Source organism: Mus caroli, unplaced genomic scaffold, assembly GCF_978045245.1.
Source record: "Mus caroli unplaced genomic scaffold, Mus_caroli_1 scaffold_4, whole genome shotgun sequence".
NCBI lineage: Eukaryota > Metazoa > Chordata > Mammalia > Rodentia > Muridae > Mus > Mus caroli.
In genome coordinates this window covers 69,583,296-69,606,340 of record NW_028227259.1, presented here as the reverse complement: position 1 = coordinate 69,606,340, position 23,045 = coordinate 69,583,296, and the positions used below count along the sequence as shown (strand labels likewise).

Below are 23,045 nucleotides of genomic sequence, written 5' to 3'. Positions count from 1 at the left end.
ACGTTCCCTTGCAAGGCAACTTCCACAGCAACCCCTACAAACTGGCTGGTAGGTCCGATTTCTCCTCAACAGAAGACCTTGAGCGCACATTTCTGCCATCATTTGACAATGGAGCCCTGAGACTTTCTGCTTCCCAAGAAGAGCTACCCCACCCCTCCAGACGTAAACAAGCAACACCAAGACGATCTGAGTCTTTTATTTATAAATGTACATTCACTATAAAAGCCGTTGCATCTTAGACAACTTTTCATTTTTAAATTTTTTTAAACTATTTCTCAGAGGCATTTTTAGAATAAATATTGTAAATGAAAGTTAGTGTAACTGATACAGAAAGTCACCCACCCAGAACAGGATCATCTCTTTGGATGGGCTCACATTGAAAGGTGGATCATTTCAGCTCACCGAATCTTACGCCAGGTACTGGTAGCTAGAATATGAATCATGTAAATGACACTACACAGAAAGTGGGACAAATGCCATGACAGTTTGCTAGTGAGAAGCAGAGTCACCCATTTCTGTCCTTGGGAAAGAAGTGTTTGGAGTCTGAGAGGAGAGAATCAGCTACGGTCCCGTAGGACCAATAAATCACTCCCTTGCCTTGTCTGGTTTTTAAACAAACACATTTACATTACAGCTCCACACAACAGAGCATTTTTTTTCCTCCCTGGGATCTCAAAGATTATTTGAAGAGAAATAGATCATGGTCTTTTATGCTGCATTGGGAAACGACAAGATCTAGTCTGCCGAAGTTGCCATGTAACTGCCTCTAAATGAAATATAAATCAAATAGAAATAGAAACGGTTGGCAATTAGAATTTAGAAGATGTTGGAGATTATTCCAGGCTGGTGACTGGTGTTCATTACGGGAAAGCACGTTCCGCACTTGGGGAGTGGGGTTTTATTTCTCTTGACTCCAGTCTAGCTTCAATACACGTACAATGAGTCTCTCTAAGAAATATGTATAAATGGCTTTGTGAAACCAGAAGACTGTGCAATACTCATGTGCTCCTGACATAATGGATGGCCTTGCGCATGTAAAAAGGATTCTATAAAAGTCGCTTATGAAGGGCCGTATTGTACATGTTTTGTGCATCGTTTCTCATAAAGTACTCTGTTAGTATCATGCGAAGTGTAAACATCCACATTTATTAAAATAGTTAATAAAACATGCAGGTGCTTCATCAAAATATTGGACTTGATCTGTACATTTTCAAAACTTCTCTTTTTCTTTTTAAATTTTTCCTTTTTTTTTTAAATTTGTCTTTTAAAATCTTTTATTCATTTTTTTCCCCCTCGTAAAGCAGCAAACACCTCCGAGAGAAGCCGTGGGAACTAGGGAGTGACTTCGTCTCCCTTTGGTGTTCCGAATCTGCCGTTCGTCACTGTGTGCAACAGCTTTGCGTTTTCTAAGGCACAATTTTTAGTGAAATGGTGTGTGAATTTCAATCCAGTAACAGCTCGTCCAAATGACAAAGTGGCCAGTGGACCTCCATTGGCCGAGATGTCTGCACCTATAAAAAACCCACATGCAAAGAACTGTCTAGCATGGAAATAAATGATTGCTAGTCATACTCCATAAGACACAGAAAAAGTTATTGCTTACATAACAGAAAAACACCTACCTGCTCTCTTTCTATGCTACATTAGCCTACTAGGAGTGTACCCATAGTCTATATTCACCCGACGTCATCTCCACCCAGTTGCCATCCCTTTAAGGCAGAATAAATAGTTCTTCGTCGTAAGGAAATCGGCCTGGAAGCTAAGTCACTATGCTTTAACCACTGCATTCCTTTCGTGTCCGGCTGAAACTTATCACGGGGGGCACTGAATAAACCAGGCTTCCGCAGGAATCGCTTTCTGAACGGCGAGTCAGGTCCAGAATTCTTGAGAATAAAGATGATGATGCGGGAGGATGAAGGCGCACACAGGTCCGCGGGAGCGGGCAGGGGCAGGGGCAGCAAGGTGCACACAGGTCCACAGGAGCGGGCAGGGGCTGCCACGTTGCTGCCACTTGCAGATCAGGTTGCGGGCTTGTCATGACATACCTTCTGGGTTCTGTTAGGATGGACTGAATGCTTTTCTTTGGATACCTGGGCTTCAGGCCCTCAAGGAGAATTTGCAGGCAGACAGGAGATGTACTCGTTCCTAAAAACCGGACTGTCCTCGATGCCTAATACCCACAACCTCACATCAAGCCCCTTATTGACAACCCCTACCCCAGGGCTTGGAGAGAGCTAGCAATCCAACGCTCAAGGCTACTGCTGCCATAGTGGCCTTGTACATTGTACTTCCTCATAGACTTCATAATACGTTTGAAGATAATGGCTGATCTGCTTCCTTCCTGTTTCTTCCTACCTTTGCGCCGTGTTGCAGGGAGGAAGTCTAGGAACATTGCAAGGGCTCTCTTCCTTTGATGGGACCAATCTATATTAATGACATGACTTCCAGGGTACACAAAATCTACTACTAACAGTGTGATAATTTATTGGTAGGACTTCTGCCCCCAAGGGTAAGTAACACAAATGTCTCCGGGAATACAGTATATATTATCAGACGAGTGTCTTTGCATTAAAAAAAAAAGTTATAGTTCAGAGTCAGAACTTGCTGGGGTATCTAGAAATGCATTCACTTTATGCTCTGAAGTTGGCATGTCTTGCACTTCCTGCAGCTCATTTCTGTAAACATAACGTGTTTAATTTCTAGGAACACTAAAACACAACAGGTTTATTGCACCCTTCTGCTCTTCCCCAGGCAAGAGAGTAACACCTTTGCAACCAGAAGCAGCTCAGCCGGTGCTAAAACCATTTGTTGACTCTTCAGGGTCATCCCAAATGCATTATGCTTGTGTATACACTGTGCAAATGCAGAAGAAGAAGAAGAAGAAAAAAGCCCAGCCCCTCCCCACCCAACCAGAAGCACAAACATTGTGCTGCAATACAAAAGAGCAGATACCACCTTGTAGGAGAGTCTCCCAGAAACTAGGTGAATGCCAAGAATCCCCTGGACTTGGGGTTTAATAAAGCAATTGCCAAGGGACACTCTTAGTAGAAAAATCCTCAGTGACCCGGAAGCTCCCAACCTCATCACAGTGTTGTAGGCTGGCCGGCACCTGTGGTGAGAAAGACAGGAATTTGGGTTAGTCAATGTGTCTCACCCCATGTACTTCCCAAGGATACCAAGCAGTACCCTTGCAGAAGTCCCTTCCCTCACAGGGAGGGATGTCCTGCCCCACCCTGATGCTCTCAATATCATGTCAGGGCATGGTACGTGGCATCACGAGGGACTTTGTTAGTTTGGGACACAGTGTGAGCTCCTCAGACCCACACAGCCACAGTGTGCATGTGGTACCTACGCTTTATGCCTGATGTAAGAACTCTGGGTTTCCCCCTAAATTAAAAGACCCCCACCTCAAAGCTTCTGATCTGTCCTTTGAAACACCTAAGCAAGAAGAGGATTTATTTATTTATTCTCTCTTGAGGTCTTAGGTCAAAGAATCAGTTCACTGAAACTGGAGAAATCTAAGTGATCTGAAAACCTGATTGCCAGATTGAGCAAATAAAAATACAGAGTACCTAATAAATTTGACTTCCAGATAAATACACATTTTAAATGTGTTAAGTATATCTCATGTGATATTCGGGACACACTTATGCTAAATCTGTAGCATGCAGTGTTTGGAGCGTATACATACTAAGAAAACAATTACATATCTGAAACCCAAAGTGACGTTGTATTGTTTAGCTGGGGTGTGCTGGGGCATGCCTGCAATCTCAGCACATGGGAGCAATAGAATCGGGGGTCCGAGTCCAGCCTTGGCTACATAGTGATTTTGAGGCCAACCTGCACTACAGTATGAGTTTGGGTCTATCTCAAACCAAGGCGCTGCCACCATGACCAACACGATTCCAAATGGGGCAAAGGAGATCCTTAGACGACAGGTGAGCAGGTTTATGCTAATGGCATACACTTGCAATTTCAGCAGTGGGAAAGCAGAGAGTGGGGGGTTCCTGGGGCCTGCTGGACAGGCAGCCTAGCCAACTCCGCATTTCAGGCTCAGACAAACAGGCAGACAGGAAGGCACATGCATATACACACCTAAAGATAGCACCTAAAGAATGGCAACCAAAGTCACCACCCCTGGCCTCCATATGCATCACACACACACACACACACACACACACACACACACCAAATAAAAAACCCAAACCAAACCAAACCAAAACAACAACAACAACAACAGTTCACAGCTCTGTGAAATCCGAGTTTCAAACAGTCCACTGAGCATCTTGTACTCTGTCTGGTCACCCAATCTAACAAGGGTCATGTTTTGAGTTCTTGCTGAAGATTTCAGAAGGCCTCATCCGTCCTCCTTTTAGGCACTTCAGTCGTGATGTGCTGAGACGCACACACTGGAGCAGACCCAGGGGAGTTACCACTAAGTGCAGCTCACCAGAGAGCATGATGGAACAGTGTCAAGTGCGAAGGCGCCATGGAGCCCAGGCACAAATGCACAAGTTAGCCGTGATGGCTGGGTGATGGCTTGACTCCTGACGGATAATCTGTTTTGCACTTCCATTCCCATTTACATATGAACTTAAAAACGCCTTCCGTGGCTTTTAGGACGTGCATTTGAATATGCTTTCTGCCATTTTTCCTCCAGCAGGGGAAAAAAGAAGTTCATTTGAATGTGACTAGTTACTTGAAAAAAGAGGGATTAAATATTCAGGTTTTATTATTCCACAGAACTAAGTGATTTTTGCTTCTCTGGAACTCCTCTGATGTACACCACACTTCCCACGAACCCACCTCCTCTCCTCTCCATTCAAAGCAAAATTTTAAAAATGGATAAAAAAAGAGTCGCGTTCAGCCATCTTCCCCTGTGCCATCTGCATCTGGGGACAGTCACTCTGGCAAGCATGTTTTTATTCCGTTCGCTAAATCACTCCTACTCACAACACCACCCATGAACACATTTATTTCTTAAGACATCAAGGAAAAAAGTGAAGTATTCTCATAGACCCTGGTCGATCTCACATATTCACTTAATCATAATCAGCCTAAAGTAATACTAACATTTCCTGGAAAAACAAACAGGGGAAGAGTTTTGTTTTTTTGTTTTTTAAATTTGGAAAAAAGAAGAAAGAAAGAAACCAGAGCATGTGTGGCTATTACCAGCCAACCTTAAAAACTATCATGATACTACAACAATTAAAACCACTCAGGAATGGAAAATGAGTACATTAAAAAAACATAATCAGATATCCAGAAGCAGACTCAGGTATATGGGAACTCATGAGAAAGCTGGCATTTCATATTAGTTAGAAAAAACGATCATTAATAATATTCATGCCAATGGCTAACTCACCTGATAGCTGCCTAATTTCTATCTCCAAATGCACTCCGGAGGATCACACATTTACAAACTGAAAGCCACTTTAGCTGTGTCTATACCTTTGGGATGGAGAGTGTTGCTTTCCCTGAGTGGGACATAAGGCCTAGAACTTTAAAAGGTGAAGAATTATATATTTATTTTAAGTGAAAGCCTTTTCCATGAAGATAAATCACAAAGTAAAAAAACAAAAACAAACAAACAAAAAACAATTATAACCGGAGCACATGGCACACAGGACATTGGAAAAATGCCTTTAACTTGTAAAGCACTTCAATGGATCAGGTCCCAACAGAAGGGACTAAGGGCAGAGCTCTATAGTACAGAAAAATAAACAAAAATGGAGAAAAAAACCCATATGGAAAGAGGTTCACACTCAGAATTTAAAATGCACATCTTGAGGCTAAGGGGAAGCCTCAATTGGTTCAGTATGGAAGTGTGAAGACCTGGATTTGGATCTCCAGTGGCCACATAGAAGCCACACATGGTAGGTGGTGCATGTGTGTAACTCCAACACTGGAGAGTAGGTGGAGACAGGGGGTGAGGGTGGGGAGATCTGTGGAGTGTGCTGGCCAGCCAGCCACATGAGGCAGTGGACTCCAGGTTCAGTGACAGACCCTGTCTCAAAAAATATAGTGAATCCCAGGCTGGTCTCGTGATCCTCCTGGCTCTGCCTCCTTCAGCAAATCCTACCGGCTTGTGCCACCACAACCGGCAAATACCCATGGGAGGAGACACAGAGACAAAGTGCGGAGCAGAGACTGAAGGAAAGGCCATCCAGAGACTGCCCCACCTGGGGATCCATCCCATATACAGTCACCAAACTCCTACACTATTGTGGATGCCAACAAGTACTTGCTGACAGTAGCCTAATACAGCTGTCTCCTGAGAGGCTCTGCCAGAGTCTGACAAATACAGAGATGGAGGCTCTCAGTCAACCACTGGACTGAGCACAGGGTCCACAATGGAGGAGTTAAGAGAAAGGACCCAAGGAGCTGAAGGGGCTTGCAGTCCCATAGGAAGAACAACAATATGAACTAACCAGTACCCCCAGAGTTCCCAGGGACTAAACCACCAACCAAAGAGTACACATGGTGGGACCCATGGCTCCAGCTGCATATGTAGTAGAGAATAGCTTTGTTGGGCATCAGTGGGAGGAGAGGCCCTTGGTCCTGTAATTGCTCTATGCCCCAGTGTAGGGGAATGCCAGGACCAGGAAGTGGGAGTGGGTGGGCTGGAGAGCAGGGGGAGGGGGAGGGAATGGGGTTTTTTTGGAGGAGAAACCAGGAAAGGAAATGCGCGCATGCGCACGTGTGCACACACACACACACACACACACACACACACACAGAGTGAAGAGTGACTGTGGAAAGACATCTGCTGTTGACTGATAGTCCCCACGCACACATCTGTATGTATACAGGTGCACACATATTTACTCCACACCGCACCCACTCTGCTACATACCTAGGCAATAGAGTTTCTCCCTAACTAGCAGAATGGGTGTTTGTTTGTTTGTTTGTTAGTACTCAGAGTGGAGCCCCCCCCCCCCCCCCGGTTCTCGTGCACACTAATGAAATGCTTTGCCCTGAGCTGCGCCCACAGCCCAGGGGTAAAATGTTAAGAGATGATGATCTGCACCGTTGGTATCAGCAGAAAGAAGGAAGAGGCTGGCAAGGCTCAGACCTATTAATACAGCACTGCTCTTGCTCGGCATCTCCCCACCGGAGATGACTTCACGTGTTCATCCAGAACATGCAAGGATGTTCACAGGAGTAGCTGACAAATACCACCATTCAAACAAAGACTGGAAATGAGTGGAGTGTCCACTCAGGAGAAAGAACAAGCCAGCACTGACAAGGTGTTAAGGTGGACACAGCTAGACTAAAAACTCTGTACGGAGCCCAATCACCCTGTGAAATGAATCCCAACACATCTGCAGTTGGTGCATCTCATGGGCAAGTGTGTGCACAATATATAAACATCCATTCCACCCCTGCCTAAAGAAACCACAGGAAAAGCATGACCTCAGGGAGATGTTGATCTCAGCTTAGGATGCTTCTGAACAATTCAAAATCTCCAGCCTTACAGAACTCTAATGTCTATTTACTTGGCTACTCTATTGAATGTAACAGAGGGCACGGTGGCAGAGACAGTGAGCAGAAAACAATTGGGACCCTTTGCTTTCTTCTTGGTATTTCTTAACCTTCTGAAAAGCACAAGTAAAATATTATATTTTGAGAAAAGGTAATGGCTCCCTGTGTGTATGTGTACATGCATGTGCATGTGTGTTTAGAAATGATGAAGGTATGGGATATACATGTATGAAAATGGCACAAAGAATATGTGCTAATAAAAGAAAAAAATCTATCATAAGCAAAAAAAAAATATGTGTATAGTCTGCCTTCAAATAGCTTTCTTATTATAGGAACTATTCCAGGAACTCTCTGGCTCTTGTTTTTAGTTGGAATTAAAGACAGTTTCAGCCCCTTTACATTTATTTGCATGTATAACAGAAGATCCTAGCCAGAAACCAAAGTCTGGATGGAAACAGGCCACTGTGCCCCGTGGGGTGTTCAGGCTTGCCCGCATCTTCTGAGCATGCTCTGTAGACCCTGGTAGAGCCATACATACATCTACAGTGGTTCCTACAGCTGCCTGACAGTCCCTTCCCTTGTTCTAACAGTGCCCTCCTGGGACCGTGATTCCCATGTAGCTGCTGGATGGGGTTGAGAAGAAAGTGTGACTTATAAGAATGATAGAGGGAGGGCTAGAGAGATGGTTCAGTGGTTAAGAGCTCTTCTGAAGGTCCTGAGTTCAAATCCCAGCAACCAATGGTGGCTCACCACCATCCGCGATGAGATCTGATGCCCTCTTCTGGGGTGTCTGAAGACAGCTACAGTGTACTTACATTTAGTTAATTAATTAATTAATTTTGGGGTTGGAGCGAGCGGGCCCGAGAGAGAGAAGAAAAAGTGTCTGAAGATAGCTACTGTGTACTTACATATAATAAATAAATAAATAAATCTTTTTTTTTAAAAAAAAAGAACGATAGAGGGAAGATCACTCTGAAACCTGGGAGAAAGGCTCTTATTTTCTCTTCCTAAAACACAAAAACTAAACACACAAAAGCCCAGTTCAAAAAATACAATTATTACACATTACACGTGTATGTATGTATCTGTGTATTTAGACATGCATATTTTTGAGGTGTATAAATACTATTTATACACTTCATATAGGATACAAGGTTTAACAATTAATGCCATGTGCCATCTATGACATTCTTGACCCATCCATCACTGGACAATAGCTTCAACTGGAACTCTATGACCTCAAAGGTTTGTCATAGACCCAAACAACCTGCATTTGACTTTTGTTTTGCCTCATTTTATTGACAGGCATGTATTTCTCAATGTTCTCTAATGTACTGAAAACAAATTAATTTTGTTTTTTTATTCTTAATCTCCGATCTAGAAGTCAGCAATACAATTCTTCACTTACTTTGACAAATAATATTTTTGAATTTCAGACTCCATTTCATCAATATAACTCGTGCACGTTCATTAAAAGGTCTCAAGCTGTTGGGGTCTCTCTTCACTGCAAAAATATTCTACTTAATTACCACCCAGCTTGCCACCAGCCAGTTTCAAACTGTCTGAACAGTTGGACAGCAGCGCCCTCTGGTGGCTCTAAATAAAACATGCACCGTCTTGAGGAGGGTGGGGGCAGAAAGTCTCCACAGCCAGTCAGCTTTTAAGATCTTATTATGACTGGGGGAGGCTCAATGCCGGTGACCTTAGCTGAGATGCCTAACAGTGGGGACGCGGAACCTGAAGAGGTCACCTCCTGTAGCCAGGCGGACCCCCCCCCCCCCAGTGGAGGGATAAGGAAGCCAATCTATCCACAAAATTTTTGACCCAAAATTTGTCCTGTCTAAAATAAAGTCAGGGACAAAGCAGGAGCAGAGTCTGAAGGAACAGCCAACCAATAACCAGACTAACTTGAGACCCATCCCATGGGCAAGCACCAGTCTCTGACATTATCAATGCTACTCTGTTATGCTTGCAGACAGGAGTCTAGCATGGCTGCCCTCTGAGAGGCTCTATTCAGCAGCAGCAGCAGCAGACTGAAACAAATGCAGATACCACAGCCAAACCGTGGATGGAGGTTGGGATCTCTTATGGAAGAGTTGGGGGAAGGACTGAAATCCTTGAAGGGCAATGGAACCCCACAGGAAGACCAGCAGAGTCAACTCACCTGAAACCCTGGAAGCTCTCAGAGACTGAGCCACCAACCAAAGATCATACACTGAGGTCCCTGGCACATATGTATCAGACGTGCAGCTCAGTTTCCATGTGAGTCCCCCAACAGCTGGAATGGAGGCTTTCCCTAAAGCTGTAGCCTGACTGTGGTCTCTGTCCCCCAACAGGGCTGCCTTGTCTGGCCTCAGTGGAAGAGGATGCACCTAATCTGCCAGAGACTTGATGTGCCAGGGTGTGGGGATCCCTAGGAGGGCCCAGCATCTCAGAGGTGAAAGGGGAACTCTGTGGGGGGCGGGGGGACTGGGAGGGATATAAATAAAAACAAACCAACAGATTTTATTGTGTGCTAAGGTATGGAAGTTGCTGGCAGGAGCCATTACTTTGTGTCTCAATGAATTTCCAAGTTTTCAGAACAAAACCACATTCTGCTACAAAAACTCCTGAAGGGCACTGCCATGGTAGAGTGGGCACACACTTCTCACACCCTGGGCAGCCACTCTCCACATTCCTCCACCTCCAGCAGGTGCTGGCCCTTTGCAGACAGGCTTGGCTGAGGGACAGTTCTGCAGACCCTAACCCTTCCTCTGCCTCCACAAGGTGAGTGATCTCAGGCAGAGTCCATCTCAAACCTGGCCTATGGTTTTATGTGCTCATGCACTCCTTCATAAGAATCATTTGCCCACAGGGAGCAGGAACTTCCTGCAAGAAGCAGCTGGTTGTTGGCTTTGTGTTTTCTTTGACAGCCATCCTACGAATCCTTTTTCCAGGGGTAGGAATGTCAACTGGAGGGAGAAAATACCTGATTACAGGGGCGGGAGGGGGATCTGTCCATACTCACTTCTGGATCGCATGTAGCAGTCAGTACAGTTTAGGAGACCATTGCGAATCCTGACGTCTGTCCCGCTTACTGCGTCTCCGAGCTGTCCTTTACAGATGCCACACTAGGGAGAGAAGGCACAGGAGTTAGAAGATGAATGGTGTAGTATGTGTACAGCGTGCTGGTGACTGCTTGTGGTGGTTTCAGTGAGAGTGGCCCTTTAGGCTCGTTGGTTTGCATGTTCAGTCCCCGGTTGTGGAACTGTCTGGGAACGATTAGGAGGTGTGGCCTTGTTGGAGGAGGTGTGTCGATGGGTGTGGGCGTTGAGGTTTTAGAAGCCCACAGCAGGCCCAGAGCTTTGCTCTGCCCGTGGTTCAGGATATAGAGGACTCAGCTAATGCTCCATTCCCATGCCTGTCTGCTTCCTGCCATGATGATCATGGGCTCCACACCCTCCTGGGACTGTGAGCTCCAAATCAAATGCCTTTCCTTGTTTAAGAGTTGCCTTGGTCATAGTGTCTCTTCATAGCAACAGAGCAGTAACTAAGGACTGCTCATGTGAGCCAAACAGGGATACACCGACAATCTCCATGTTCACTGAGCATCTACTGTGGGTTAGCTATGGTGCCATAAGCCAAATTCATGGTAAAAGGAAAATATGTTTTGAGCATTTTATCTTAACTCCTTGTATTTTACAGAGGACACAGGCTGAGAGACACTAACTTGACTGCCAATGGTCTCTTAAGGCTCTTCAGGCCACTCCACCTGAGAATTGCTACGGAACGCATGCCACAGTGCTGTCCCACTTTATAGAGGTGCACTGCCACTGTCAAGGGTAACAAATTCCCTGGGGATGGAACCCTTATTAGCCGAGTGGTTTGAGAGCAGAAGGGAAATGTAGGAGGGAGGCATTTGCCACAGAGAAGGTGGTACTGGGGGAGAGGTGGCATTCAGCTCGGTGCCAGCCCCTTCCAGAGGGACCAGACCAGCCTCTAAGTCATGCTCTGAGACTAGCTCCCAGAGACTGAGCCACCAGTCAAAGAGCATACATGGGCTGGTCCATGGCCCCTGGCACATAGGTAGCAGAGGACTGCCTTGTCTGGTCTCAGTGAGAGAGGATGTGTCGGATTCTGTAGAGACTTGATGCTCCAGGGAAGGGGGATGTTGGGGGGTGAGATGGGGAGGGTCGGTGGGTGATGGAGGTGAGTGAGGAAGCACCCTCTTGGAGGCAAAAGGGAGTGGGGATGGGGTGAAGAACTCTTGGAGGGGTCTGGGAAGAGGGGAGACAACATCTGGAATGTAAATAAATAAATTTTAAAAAAGACTAGCTGGGCCACAGGAATACATTAGGCAAATGGTAGAAACTGTATTTCACTCTGTTTTGTCTGATTTGTGAATTTCATTGACTGTTGCTTAGATTAGGGGCAAAGTGAGTTATTTTAATCTCATACAAGTTGATGTCATAGCCAAGGAAGCTACCAATGAGAAAGAGAATAGAAATTCTAATAAAAAAAAATGTATCTGCATCATGCAGAGAAAATGATGACTCAGATCCAGAAATAGACAGTTTGGCTTCAAAAATCAATGATATTCACTTGAAAGGTGCTCATGAGTAGGAAGAGAGGCTGGGATATACCGATTTATGATTCATTCACCTGACAGTAAACCAAGTGTAACAGCCCGCCTGTAGCAGGAGAGCTGGCGTGGTGGCACACGGTAGTGACCTCAGCACCAGGAGACTAAGGCAGAACAACTTCAAGAGGATTGAGGGCAGTCTGGGCTACATGGTGAGACCTTGTTTCAAACAAAACAAAACACACCAAGGAACAATAGGGGCGAGCCAACAGACTTAATACAGGGCAGATGAGCCCTGGGCTTCTCAGAGGGAGCCATCATCCCAAAGTCTCAGACAGGCTCAGTGTGAGAACTGAAATCTGACAGCTAGCCATGGTCACTTATGGGGTGGAAAATATTCTATTAGGGCAAATGTCTGAAACCCCATCACATAAAAGTCATAAGACTGCAAGAGCAACAAAGATGCTTTAGATAAATCCTTAAGGCCTACAAGGCTCAGAAGCCCCATTGTCTTCCAGCATCCAGTTGCAACTTCTTGTTACAATGTCTGCTTTTAGCAACAGAAAGTATCTGGAAAGACAAACTGCACAGATCTGGTTTTCTTCTTCTAGGAGGATCTTTTCCTCCCAGAGGGACCCAGGGTCAGAGAGCTGCATCCTTAAAGCTGGACTTGACCCACACATCTGTCTACTATGCGCAGGGAGAGGATGTAAGGTTACAGGAGGGGTTTCTCTGCACAGGACAAGACCCGAATCCTGACATCAGCTTAGAGCAGAGAGCACTGAGTACATACATACCCTGAAACACTGAATGTGAAAGTAGAGATTCAGGGTCTCGATGATCATCGCGGCGCCTTTACCCAAAGTGAGCCCGCAGGAGGAGCACAGCTTCTTCCCGCTTATAGACCTGGGGTGTGGGAGGGAGGCACAGTGAGTACAATGAGAAATGAGAGCCTTGGCTCGCACCACAGGCAGCCGCATGCAAAAATGGCAACATGGATTTTTAATAAACCATTAATAAAATGAGAACCATCAAACTGACAGTGGATACACATTTAAGCAGAGCCAGCAAGCTGAAGGTGACAGGTCATCACATGGTGCTAATCTGCTGTGTCTGGGGCATGCTGAGATGACTCAACATACATGTCTCATGTTTAAGGAAGTCCTAATGACATGAAGATTTAGCTTTACCAAGGTTCTGAGGTGGCTTCAGCAATGTCTTAGTGAGGGTTTCTATTGCTGCATGGCATGATGACACACCATGTCCCAAAAGCAAACTGGGGAGGGAAGGGTTTATTTGGCTGACACTTCCAGATCATAGTCCATCATTGGAGAGAGTCAGGACAGGTACCTAAGCAGGGCAGGAACCTGGAGGCAGGAGCTGATGCAGAGGCCATGGGAGGATGCTGCTCACTGGCTGGCTCCTCATGGCTTACTCAGGCTGCTTTCTTACAGGACTGCCAGCCCAGGATGGCACCACCCACAATGTGCTGGGTCCTTCCTCATTAATTGAGAAAAGGCCTTCTAGCTGGATCTCATGGAGGCATTTCCTCACCCGAGGCTCCTTTCTCTCTAGCTCGTGTCAAGTTGACACACAAAACAAGCTAGTACAAGCAGTTCCCATTAAAGGTGCATTGGCCTGCTAAGGCCTTTCCTTTTTACAAAGAGTCCACTGTGATATAGGAGAGGAGGCTGCCTTGTGGAGGCTTCAGGGATACGGTTCCTGCTCTGCCCTGAGTTCATGGAACACTGCAGAATGCTCTGTTTAGGTCTCCCTTCTACCTACAAAAGGAGAGGGCTGGCCAGCCCCCTACCATGTGCTCCAGAACAGACACAGAGCCTGCAAAGATAGGTACTTCTTTTCTATCTGTATTGCCAACTCCTGGAACTGAACCCACCTCCTTCCGCCACCTACAGCCCTGGACACTGTCTACCTGCCACTACAGGTACCACTGCAGGGCTGTCCTCTCTTAGAAGCTTTGCAGCTTCTGTAAGATCAGCTCCCCACGGTGCCCACGGCTGCAAAGCTCTAGGAGAAGTTTACAAGCATGCGTCCATCTGCAAGCTACAGGAGAACAAAGCCAACAGAGGAAACAGAAGGGCAGACATCCAGAGGAGGAAGAGCTGTCCTCATCAAACCTTAGAGATGATGTCACACTCTAGCCATGAAAAGAAATCTATCAATGAAAACCACCAAGTCCCCAGTCATCTGTGCCTGTGACAGACGGACACTTGGGCAGCTTTTAAAGATATAGTGGGGACCGACTAATGTCCAGGGCTATGGTGAGCGATCCAGGGAGAGCTTGAAGCAGAGAACGGGGGTTTTGTTTCCCAGCCTCACCCTGGTTCTCTGGAGGAGCCAGCAGCCCTCTAAGGGTTGGGAGTCTTGGAGGCAGAGGCACTGCAGCAGGAGCCCAGCAGCTGTCTGGAGCACTTTATTATTAGATTAGAGGTTCCACACAATGTCATTAAGACCTAATGGCCATAGCCAGCACCACACATCTGACTTTTTCTACCCCGGGCTGATGAATCTGCAGGCAGAGAGATGCTCTTTTAGCTCCTCCCTCTGTGTGTGTGGGGAAGGGGTGTGGGCCAGCGTCAATCGACAAGCACTGATATGGCCAAAATTACGCCCATTGAGTGCAGGACCACAAAACAGCCTCAGAGAGGCCTGCTGACCTCGTGTACCTGTTTGGAGACTGGCCGGGAGGGGTGGGAGGGCACGGGGACAGGGGCCCAGCCTGGAAGTTCTCTCGAGGGTTTTTCCTGTAACACGGTAAAGGAACCCACAGTTAAGGAAAGTCAACAGAAGCCACGGTAAAAAAGACATTTTAGCTTAAAACAAAAACAGAAACAGAAACAGAAACAACAAAAAGACCACAAAGGATTCCCCTGCTGACATCTTTGCTCATTTGAGACAAGGTCTTACTATGGGGCCCAGGTTGGTCTCAAACTTAGTGTTCCTCCTGGCTCAGCCCCTCAAGGGTGGGGTTATGAACACGTGCTACCATGGTTGGTTGTTATTTATTTTCGCTTTGGAGCAAAACTAGTAATTGTGTCTAGAAGGAATGCACACGTGCATAAATGAAAACCACACAGGCCCTGCTGCTTAGGCAGGAGAACTCCGGTGGTTTCTTCTTCACTGCGTGTTATTTACACCATTGGCAGAGCTGCTTTTGCACACTGAGTTTTATGTGAAAACCACAGGTCTAGTGGGACAGAAAGATGACTAAAGATCCAGGGCAAACTCTTAAGGGCAGCTCAGAAGTTCAGGGGAGATTTTTTTTTAAGTCAGTTTATGGTAAAGATCTCATAAAAAATATCACACAGATAGATTCGCATGGCTACTCGAGCTAACAGGGCCAATCTTAGAGGAAGTCACAGTCCCTGCCGTAGAGGCCTGCAAGGAATACCTTTGAGACTGTTTAACTCTCATTAGGCCATAAGAAATCAGAAGGGCCCTAATTTGGTGTTGCCAGTATGACATGCAGGCGTAGGCTGCTTAGGAGACCTATGTGGGATCAGGTCGTCAGCTTTGAAAAGCTTATTTCATGGGTGAAGAAATAGTTAGGACAGAGAAAAGTGCAAGGAAAGGAAAACTAGAACACAGAGACAGACAGAGTCGCTCTTGTCTCCTGGCTGCTTGATGAGCCGTGAGATCCCTCGAGCCCATACCACCCAGCCTCCCTCTCAGGTGGCGCTTGTCTTCTTCAAAAGTCCCATTTCCAAAATGTTAGCTCCATGGCTTAAGAGGAAAAAAAAAGACTGAAAATCCCTGCAATATCTAATACAAGCAATCCCATCTAGTTGATCTGAAGCTCCTGTCGATTCTGGAGCCACAGGTACACAGCCATGAACATGGAAGCCGTCTGAGACAAAGGAGGGAGGGAGCATCAGTTCTGCATGGTGCTGAGAAGGGAGAAAAGCTACAGGCCACCATGGGGCTCACACTGCAGTGTTGGTGATCTGCCAGGCCGGGCAGTCTGTGAAGAAGGTACCAGGCTCATCCCCACTGGATAATGGGGAAACTAAGGCAGGAAAACAAAACCTAAGACAGTTGCTTAAGGTCCTGTGTGAGTGGCAGCGACAAAATCTGAGCCCACAGTCCAGATTCAGGCGGGATGAGATTCAGATAAAGACGCATGCCAGGATTTTGGAAGTGCGATTGCGTGCCTCCGCTGTGGCCTTGCTGTGAAGCTGTTTGTGGAGTCCTCTAATATTTAACCAGTCCAATTCTGAGGGTGAGATATGTTAACTTCCCTGAACTGTTCATTGTAAACCGAGATTATCAACCTCATAGGATTGTTGGGAAGGCTCCCTGAGAGGAACAGGTTTAAGCATAATGGAGACAAAGCACAAAGATGCAGCTGCCGTCTTACCGTCCCACACCTCTTCCCACTTAAGTCAATACATTAATGAATAAATAAATAAACCAACCCCACGTCCATTTTATCAGTTTACTCACTTCCGCCTTTCCCCCGGAGACTCCATCTGATGATTGACGGTTTTCTCCAGGGCCAAGGTTTTGGGCTTCACATCTTCCGACGTGGATGTTGGTGGGTTTAGCATCTGTTGATTCCAAGGTGGATCTGAGACCAAGGAAGGAACAAAACGTGTTCATTTTAACTTTCCTTTTAAAGAGCCGATGCCCCTGGTCCTTAACAGTAATTCTGCGTGGGCTGCGTTGCACGTGCATCTCCGTCCGGCTTGGCAGAGTCTACTCCACAAGAGGAGTTGTTGGGGTGGAGGGAGGATTATGTTATGGTGGAACTGGGAAATTGGAAGAATGAACTGTTGATGATTTTTTTTTAATCTTAAATTTTTTCAAAGTCTCCCTTTGATTTAAGGAAATTGTTATTTTGTATGTCGGTGTTTTGCCTTCATGTATGTTTGTGACCCTCATGCATGCAGTGTCCATGAAGGCCGTAAGAGGGCGTCATAGCTCCCTGGACCTGAAGTTATTGACAATTGTGAGCTGACATAGAAGTCCTGGGAATCGAACCTGGGTCTTCTGAGAGGGTAGCCACTGCTCTTGACCAATGAACCATCTCTCCAGCCCCTTCCTTTAAATTTTGAAAAATTACATTGATTTATTGTGAGGAAGGAGCACATGCAGGTGTGTACATGTGTGTGTGTGTGTAGGTCAACTTTTGGGACCTGCTTCTTACTTTCCATTACACGAGTCTTTGAACTCAGGCCCTCAGGCTCTCTGCTCACTGAGTCACCTCACCAGCCATAGTTTTTATTTTTTAAAATGCTAATACCTGCTCTGGTCTCACCCAGACCCCAATGACAGTGTGCTGAGTCTGATCTCATGGCAGGAGTTTATGTGTTATATAGTTAACAGAAGCTAGAGGTAAGGGGCCCTAAGGGAGACATTTGCGACCACCAGAGGTCAGTTCGGGACAGTGTGAAGTGTTGACAGTAACTTAAATATTAGGATTTATCTCTTCATTCTTACCCTGAGCTGGCTGTGGGTTCGTACCACAGTGTGGGGCCCCAGCCTCTGCCTCTGGCTGTGGGTCCTGATGGATTCCTTTTGACACAGAGTTTTCAGGGTTAGCCGAGGGACTTGGAGTTAGGCTGTTAAAAACAAAACAAAACAAACAAAAAACCTCAAAAACTTCAGAGCAGAGATAAAAACAACTGGATTAAAATTACTGTTTCTCTACCTGAGGACATGGGGCTAGCAATTATAATCTAAGGAAAAGAAATAGACTGTTACTCTGTTTATTTTAAACTCTATCTAAAACCATTACGGAATACTACGCATTTTTAGTTCCCATCAACTGAATACATTCAGGAAATAATCATGTCTGAGGTCCTCTCTGCCCACCAGGCTCTCTGAGCTAATCACCTCTAGGGGGCTCATCTAAAGCTCCCAGAGTTCCACAAGAGAACAATTACACTAGGTAGCTATCATGTGGAAGTCAGGCACAGTGAAGCACACCTATAATCTCAGCACTTCTGCAGAGGTAGAAGGACCACAGGGCCAGGTGGGGCTACCCAGTGAGTTCAAGGCCAGCCTTGGCTGCACAGCGATGCACTGTCTCCAAATAAATAGATAAATAAGCAAATAACTGGGGCCACATGGGATCTCCAAGCCTTTGGGTGGTTTCTGTGTGCAAAGAAAGGAGTGATTTAAGGAGATTTAAGGAGATGAAAAGAAAGTTTCTGGTGACAATGAGACCAGTCTGAAGAAACCAAACAGCAAACCCACAGGCAAAGCCTGTCTGAAGAGCTAGCAAAAATGCACACGAAGTGCTTTTAGGGCTCCTTCGAATCTTCCCGACTAATAGTTCCCACTTCCCAGACTCTGAGGCAGTGTTGCCTGGAGACTGTGCCCTGACAGACTTGGTGCTCAGTGTCTGATTCTAGAGGCTCCCTCCATGCAAACCCTCACCAGAACCCTGCTCCCAGCCAACCCTTCTCCTTGACCAGCCTAGGACACCGCGATAGCCTTTCTCATCTCAGGGTCCCTCTGGGATGCTGTCAGCATGTTACAGGTGCATGTATCCCTGCTGATACCTGTCTGGGATCTCTCACCCGAGGCAAGCATCTGTTTCTTAAGGAGGATGCTGATAGCAGACAGCTGCCAGCTTCCTGGGCTTCCTATAGGTTCCTTCCAGATTAGGCATGGGTAATGGTGATAACCTATAGCCCAGAGTCTGCTCCAGTCTGAGATACTCTGGGGTTTCTGGATTCATTTTCAGATCTCCCATGGGCTATCTAGAGTCCACATGTGAAGTGACTACCCACAACAGTTCTGACAAGTGGCTAACCCTTTGTACTCACCCCAGCAAGGACGCCCGCAGCCAAGTTTAGATCCACAGTGAAACCAAGGTAGGTGGGACCTCAGACCTTGTTTCAATTTCTTTTCCATTTGACACATTCTGTACTTCTGGAAGCTTTGGGCTTTGGGTCAACAATGAGCTTCCAAAATGATTTATACTACTTTCTTTATTTAAAACGGGTCTCCTCTTTTAATTTTTTGAAACTTTATTATTAAAACATTTAAATTTGTTTATGTGCTTATGTATGTGTACAGTGTGTGTGCGCACATGTCATAACGTGCATGCAGAGGGCAGAGTCTGACTCTATGGAGTGGGGTCTGGCCTTCTACGTTTATGTGGTTTCTGAGGGACTGGACTCAGGTTGTAGGCTTCACCAGCAAGTGCCTGGACCCTCTCACCCATCTCTCTGTCTCTTAAAATTAATTACTTTTTTTGGAGATATACTTTTAGTATATACCAGAGGATAGCCTCAGATTTATGACGCCTTTGGCCACTTCTGTCACCACACCTGGCCTCACCTATTTAAAAATAAGGCTGTACATACTCAAGAACCCAAGGATGCTGGCTTCAGAGCCGACACAGTCTGTTTATTTTATTTACTTATTTATTTTGGTTTTTCAAGACAGGGTTTCTCTGTATAGCCCTGGCTGCCCTGGAACTCACTTTGTAGACCAGGCTTGCCTCTAACTCAGAAATCTGCCTGCCTCTGCCTCCCGAGTGCTGGGATTAAAGGCATGCACCACCATGCCCGGCTTGACACAGTATGTTTAAACAACGTGGGATGCATTGTTAGAGCCATCCTTTTAAAGCAGTAAGACCGCCCTCCTGGGAGTGAACGACAGAGCCCAGCTTTGAGCTCATGGACAGCCTGGGAGGGCACTTACCTCTGCTCCTCTGGCAGACCACCTTCTCTAGTTTTGAGCAATGAATCACTGTCATTCTCCTGGAAAGGCGTCTTCTGTCTTCTCTCATTTTCTTTGTCTGGGCAGTTTTCCAAGACCATCTTATTCTGATGGAAAAAGTGGGATCATTTTGAATATAATTTAAACGCACTAGATGACTTTCAAGTTTGACCATGGGATACCTAAAGCCCATTCCCTTTCCTTTCCTTGATAATACAAGTTTTGTGTTTTGCTCTACATTTTAAAGACGTTATTAACATGTGCTTTCTGCACAAGTGGGTGGGAGCCACTGTGAGCTTGTGTACATGCATGTAGCAGGCTCTCCTCATAGCGGCCCCAACCCTGTTTTATCAATCCTCCTGCCTACACTTCAAAGAACAGTCTTCTAACCCAACAGAGTTCAATGATTTCCAAATACTCAGAATAAATGTGCAATTGAGAGCTTTCTGAAAATTATCACAAAAGGGACTGGTTAGGAACCCCCTTTCCCAACAAAATGAGATCATGGGACTGCTTACTTCTGGACAAAGGGACTCTGGTATCAATTCTTTATTTCCCTCTGCAAGTCTTGGCATGTTTCTATTTAGTATGTCCCTCCACCACCTTACCTGGGGGATGAGGGGACCAATCAGCCTTTACAGGGTCTTGCCACCCTCAAAGACATGTCAAGTTCATGTGGAATTTGGGGGGTAAGCACCTAGTTTTGTGGCAGCTGGTGGAAATGTACAGTGGGCGTGTCTGCTGCTGCTAAAAAAAATGCAGAGGAATTCTGGCCCGGCATGATGGGGACTGGCACGTGGGGAGGGGAGGAGCACTTGGGGGAGGGGCAGTGGCTGTGGAAGGGAAGTGTGATCCATAAGCCAGGCAGAGAGAGAGAGTTCCACACATGGCTTTACTACTGGAGATCTTGTTAGCCTGTCTGGGAAGATCTGTCCAGGGAAATGGCTATTTCTGCTCTGCTGGGGAGGAGCAGGGTTTGGTGGTGGTACCAGCATGCTGGCTGAAATGGCCTCGTAGGAGCTGATGGCTCTGGAGGAACCGCCCATGCTGGTTTGAAGCTACTAAATGTGATGGGAAAACCTAGATTCTGTTATTTATGTCACAAATTGGTTTTCATCAGTGACCTTACCCTTGTCCCGCTGCCTTCAGTTACAGACAAGGACGTAGACAGTTGGTCTGCAGAGCTTGAGGAAATAGTGAATGGAACCACCGTGTCTTCAATTATCTTACGCTCCTACAGCAAAGACAGGAATAAATGAGATGGGGAAAACAATTAAAAACAAAAATCTGTCAGGAGAAAAAAATACATTAAGGAACTCCAGGGGAAATGTTATTTTTCCAGAGCATACAAATTAAATAACACCAAGCGGGTAGTTGTTTAGAACTCCGTATTGAATTGAAAAGGCTTAATTAGTGTTAGAAAAGAGCACAGTCAAGAAAAACTACCGTGGAGCAGATCAGTTAACAAGTTATCGTTGATGGTAAAGTTCCCAACAACATCAGTCACAAAAGAATTTTAGACAACAGACGCTTCAGATCTCCGCCTCCAAATTCTGTACCATGGCCTGTTTGTTGCTATTGCTAAAAACATTAAACAGGATGCAAATTTTCTCCACAAATTCCTCTACCACGGTGTAGTAAATGTAGCCAGCAGTAAGCATGGATTTCGTTTCAGTGCCAAAATTACCCTATAAAAACGAATTCATTACTACCAAACACACTTGCTGCAAGTAAGTGCGCACACACAAATAAACACGTTGCTGTCCTCAATGTTTTCTAAGACAGATCAGGAGTCAGATCTGGACTGGGGAGCAGCTGTGATGACAGTGGTTTCTTGAACGCGGTTCAATCCCGTAGTGGGGGTGGGTTACCATGGTCTGTTAGAATGCAGACAACGTGATCCTCTTAAAGAGAGTGATGAGACCCTGCTGTGGGTACAGAGTCAGACACAGCCATGTGCTCGCACGTGTTACAACCAAGGGTGGTGCTAGACATTGAAGAACCACGCTGACAAATTCCCATTCCCCCTGGGAGCTTCGTACCTCCTCGTAGTATCTGCGTTCTTCTTCTTCGACCTCCTTCTGGGCCTTTTCCCACTCCTCCTTCAGCTTGTCTTGCTCCTTCTGATACCTCTCCTGTTGGGGGATGGGCAAAGGACATTTGGGAGTGAGCACTGCATCCATCATTGGGAAGTTTTTCCCCCTCTTCTAAGGTACCATGCACAGTGTGTTGCAAGACATTCTCCACGAGAGACCATTTGGAGTCTAAAGCATCTGTACCGCCCAAAAGAAACCTACTCTTGGGTCTTAGGTATTCATGTTAGGTACATGTGGTGGTTTGAATGAGAGATGTCCCCCGTTGGCTCCTGCATTTGGACATTTGGCTCTGGTTAGAGGAGCTGTTTAGGAAGGCTTGGAAGTCTGGAGGATGGAGAGCTCCCATAGAGGAAGTAAATCACTCGGGTGGGGCTCTGAGGTTTTATGGCCCAGCTTCACATCCTGTTCTCTCTTACCGTGGGAATCAGGGCAAAAAGGTTAGAACAAAATAAGAGGGAGAAGTAGAATAATCCACATTGCAGTTCAGTTCTAGAGTGGCAGGTAGCACCGGATTTAACGAGGTTTACAATATTTCTCTATGTGAGTGTTTGGGTGTGTGGCGGAACCAGCATATGTTTTAGAGCTGTACAGACTCAGGTCCAGGCTCTGCACCTCTCTGCTGTGTGTTATCAGACAGTTACTCGGATCTCTCTGAACCTTCACTTCTTCAACTAAAAATGGGCTATTCGCATGTTCCTGGCACATCCCGAGTGTACAGGTTGGGCCAGTTTCGAAGATCACTGGGTCACTTTGGATATGGGGCAAATGGGAGCATGTTGCATTTCTTCTCAGAATTCTATTTCTAGAATTGATCATTATCAGCTTTCACTGGGAAAAAAATGGGACAATAATTCTATTGGAGGAATTAGGCTGATGTCAAATTCTATTCTACCCAAATGCTATCAAATAGCTTTGGGGTAATTCATCCTCATTGCCTCTTGAACTGGGACTTGGTGGCTGAGGAGGTAATGCATGCAGATGGGCTGACCCTTAACCACTGCTCAGAGACAAGTTCTTAAAGCACTAATGGACATGATTCCTTCCCCCACGGCAGGAAGAATCAGGCACAAGACTCTGCTGCCTGCACACAAAGCCTTGACAGATGCATGAGTTTCTGAGAAGAACTGGATTCCATGTTACCTGGGCTAAAATCTATTCAAGGCGGCAGACATTATGAGGGTTCAGTTCCAGAGCACAGGGAGCTAGCT

At 46.0% G+C, this 23,045-nt stretch overlaps 1 protein-coding gene across 15 annotated transcripts in view; it reads right to left on the bottom strand.

The window, feature by feature from the left end:
* Positions 1-1,101: 1,101 nt before the first annotated feature.
* Limch1 (LIM and calponin homology domains 1) overlaps positions 1,102-23,045 on the bottom strand; it is a 331,238-nt gene continuing 309,294 nt past the window's right edge. For 6 of the 15 annotated variants that reach the window (XM_029477930.2, XM_029477932.2, XM_029477937.2 and 3 more), the window contains 9 exons: positions 21,784-21,876; positions 20,871-20,975; positions 19,724-19,848; positions 17,507-17,628; positions 16,511-16,634; positions 14,725-14,811; positions 12,844-12,952; positions 10,493-10,595; positions 1,102-3,109 (listed from right to left, as the gene is read on the bottom strand). In XM_029477930.2, coding sequence (XP_029333790.1) covers positions 3,084-3,109; positions 10,493-10,595; positions 12,844-12,952; positions 14,725-14,811; positions 16,511-16,634; positions 17,507-17,628; positions 19,724-19,848; positions 20,871-20,975; positions 21,784-21,876 — 894 coding nt within the window. In that variant the 3' untranslated portion in view covers positions 1,102-3,083. The remainder of the gene's footprint in view (positions 3,110-10,492; positions 10,596-12,843; positions 12,953-14,724; positions 14,812-16,510; positions 16,635-17,506; positions 17,629-19,723; positions 19,849-20,870; positions 20,976-21,783; positions 21,877-23,045) is intronic. The other 9 variants (XM_029477934.2, XM_085836742.1, XM_021162641.3 and 6 more) reach the window with 2 other exon arrangements.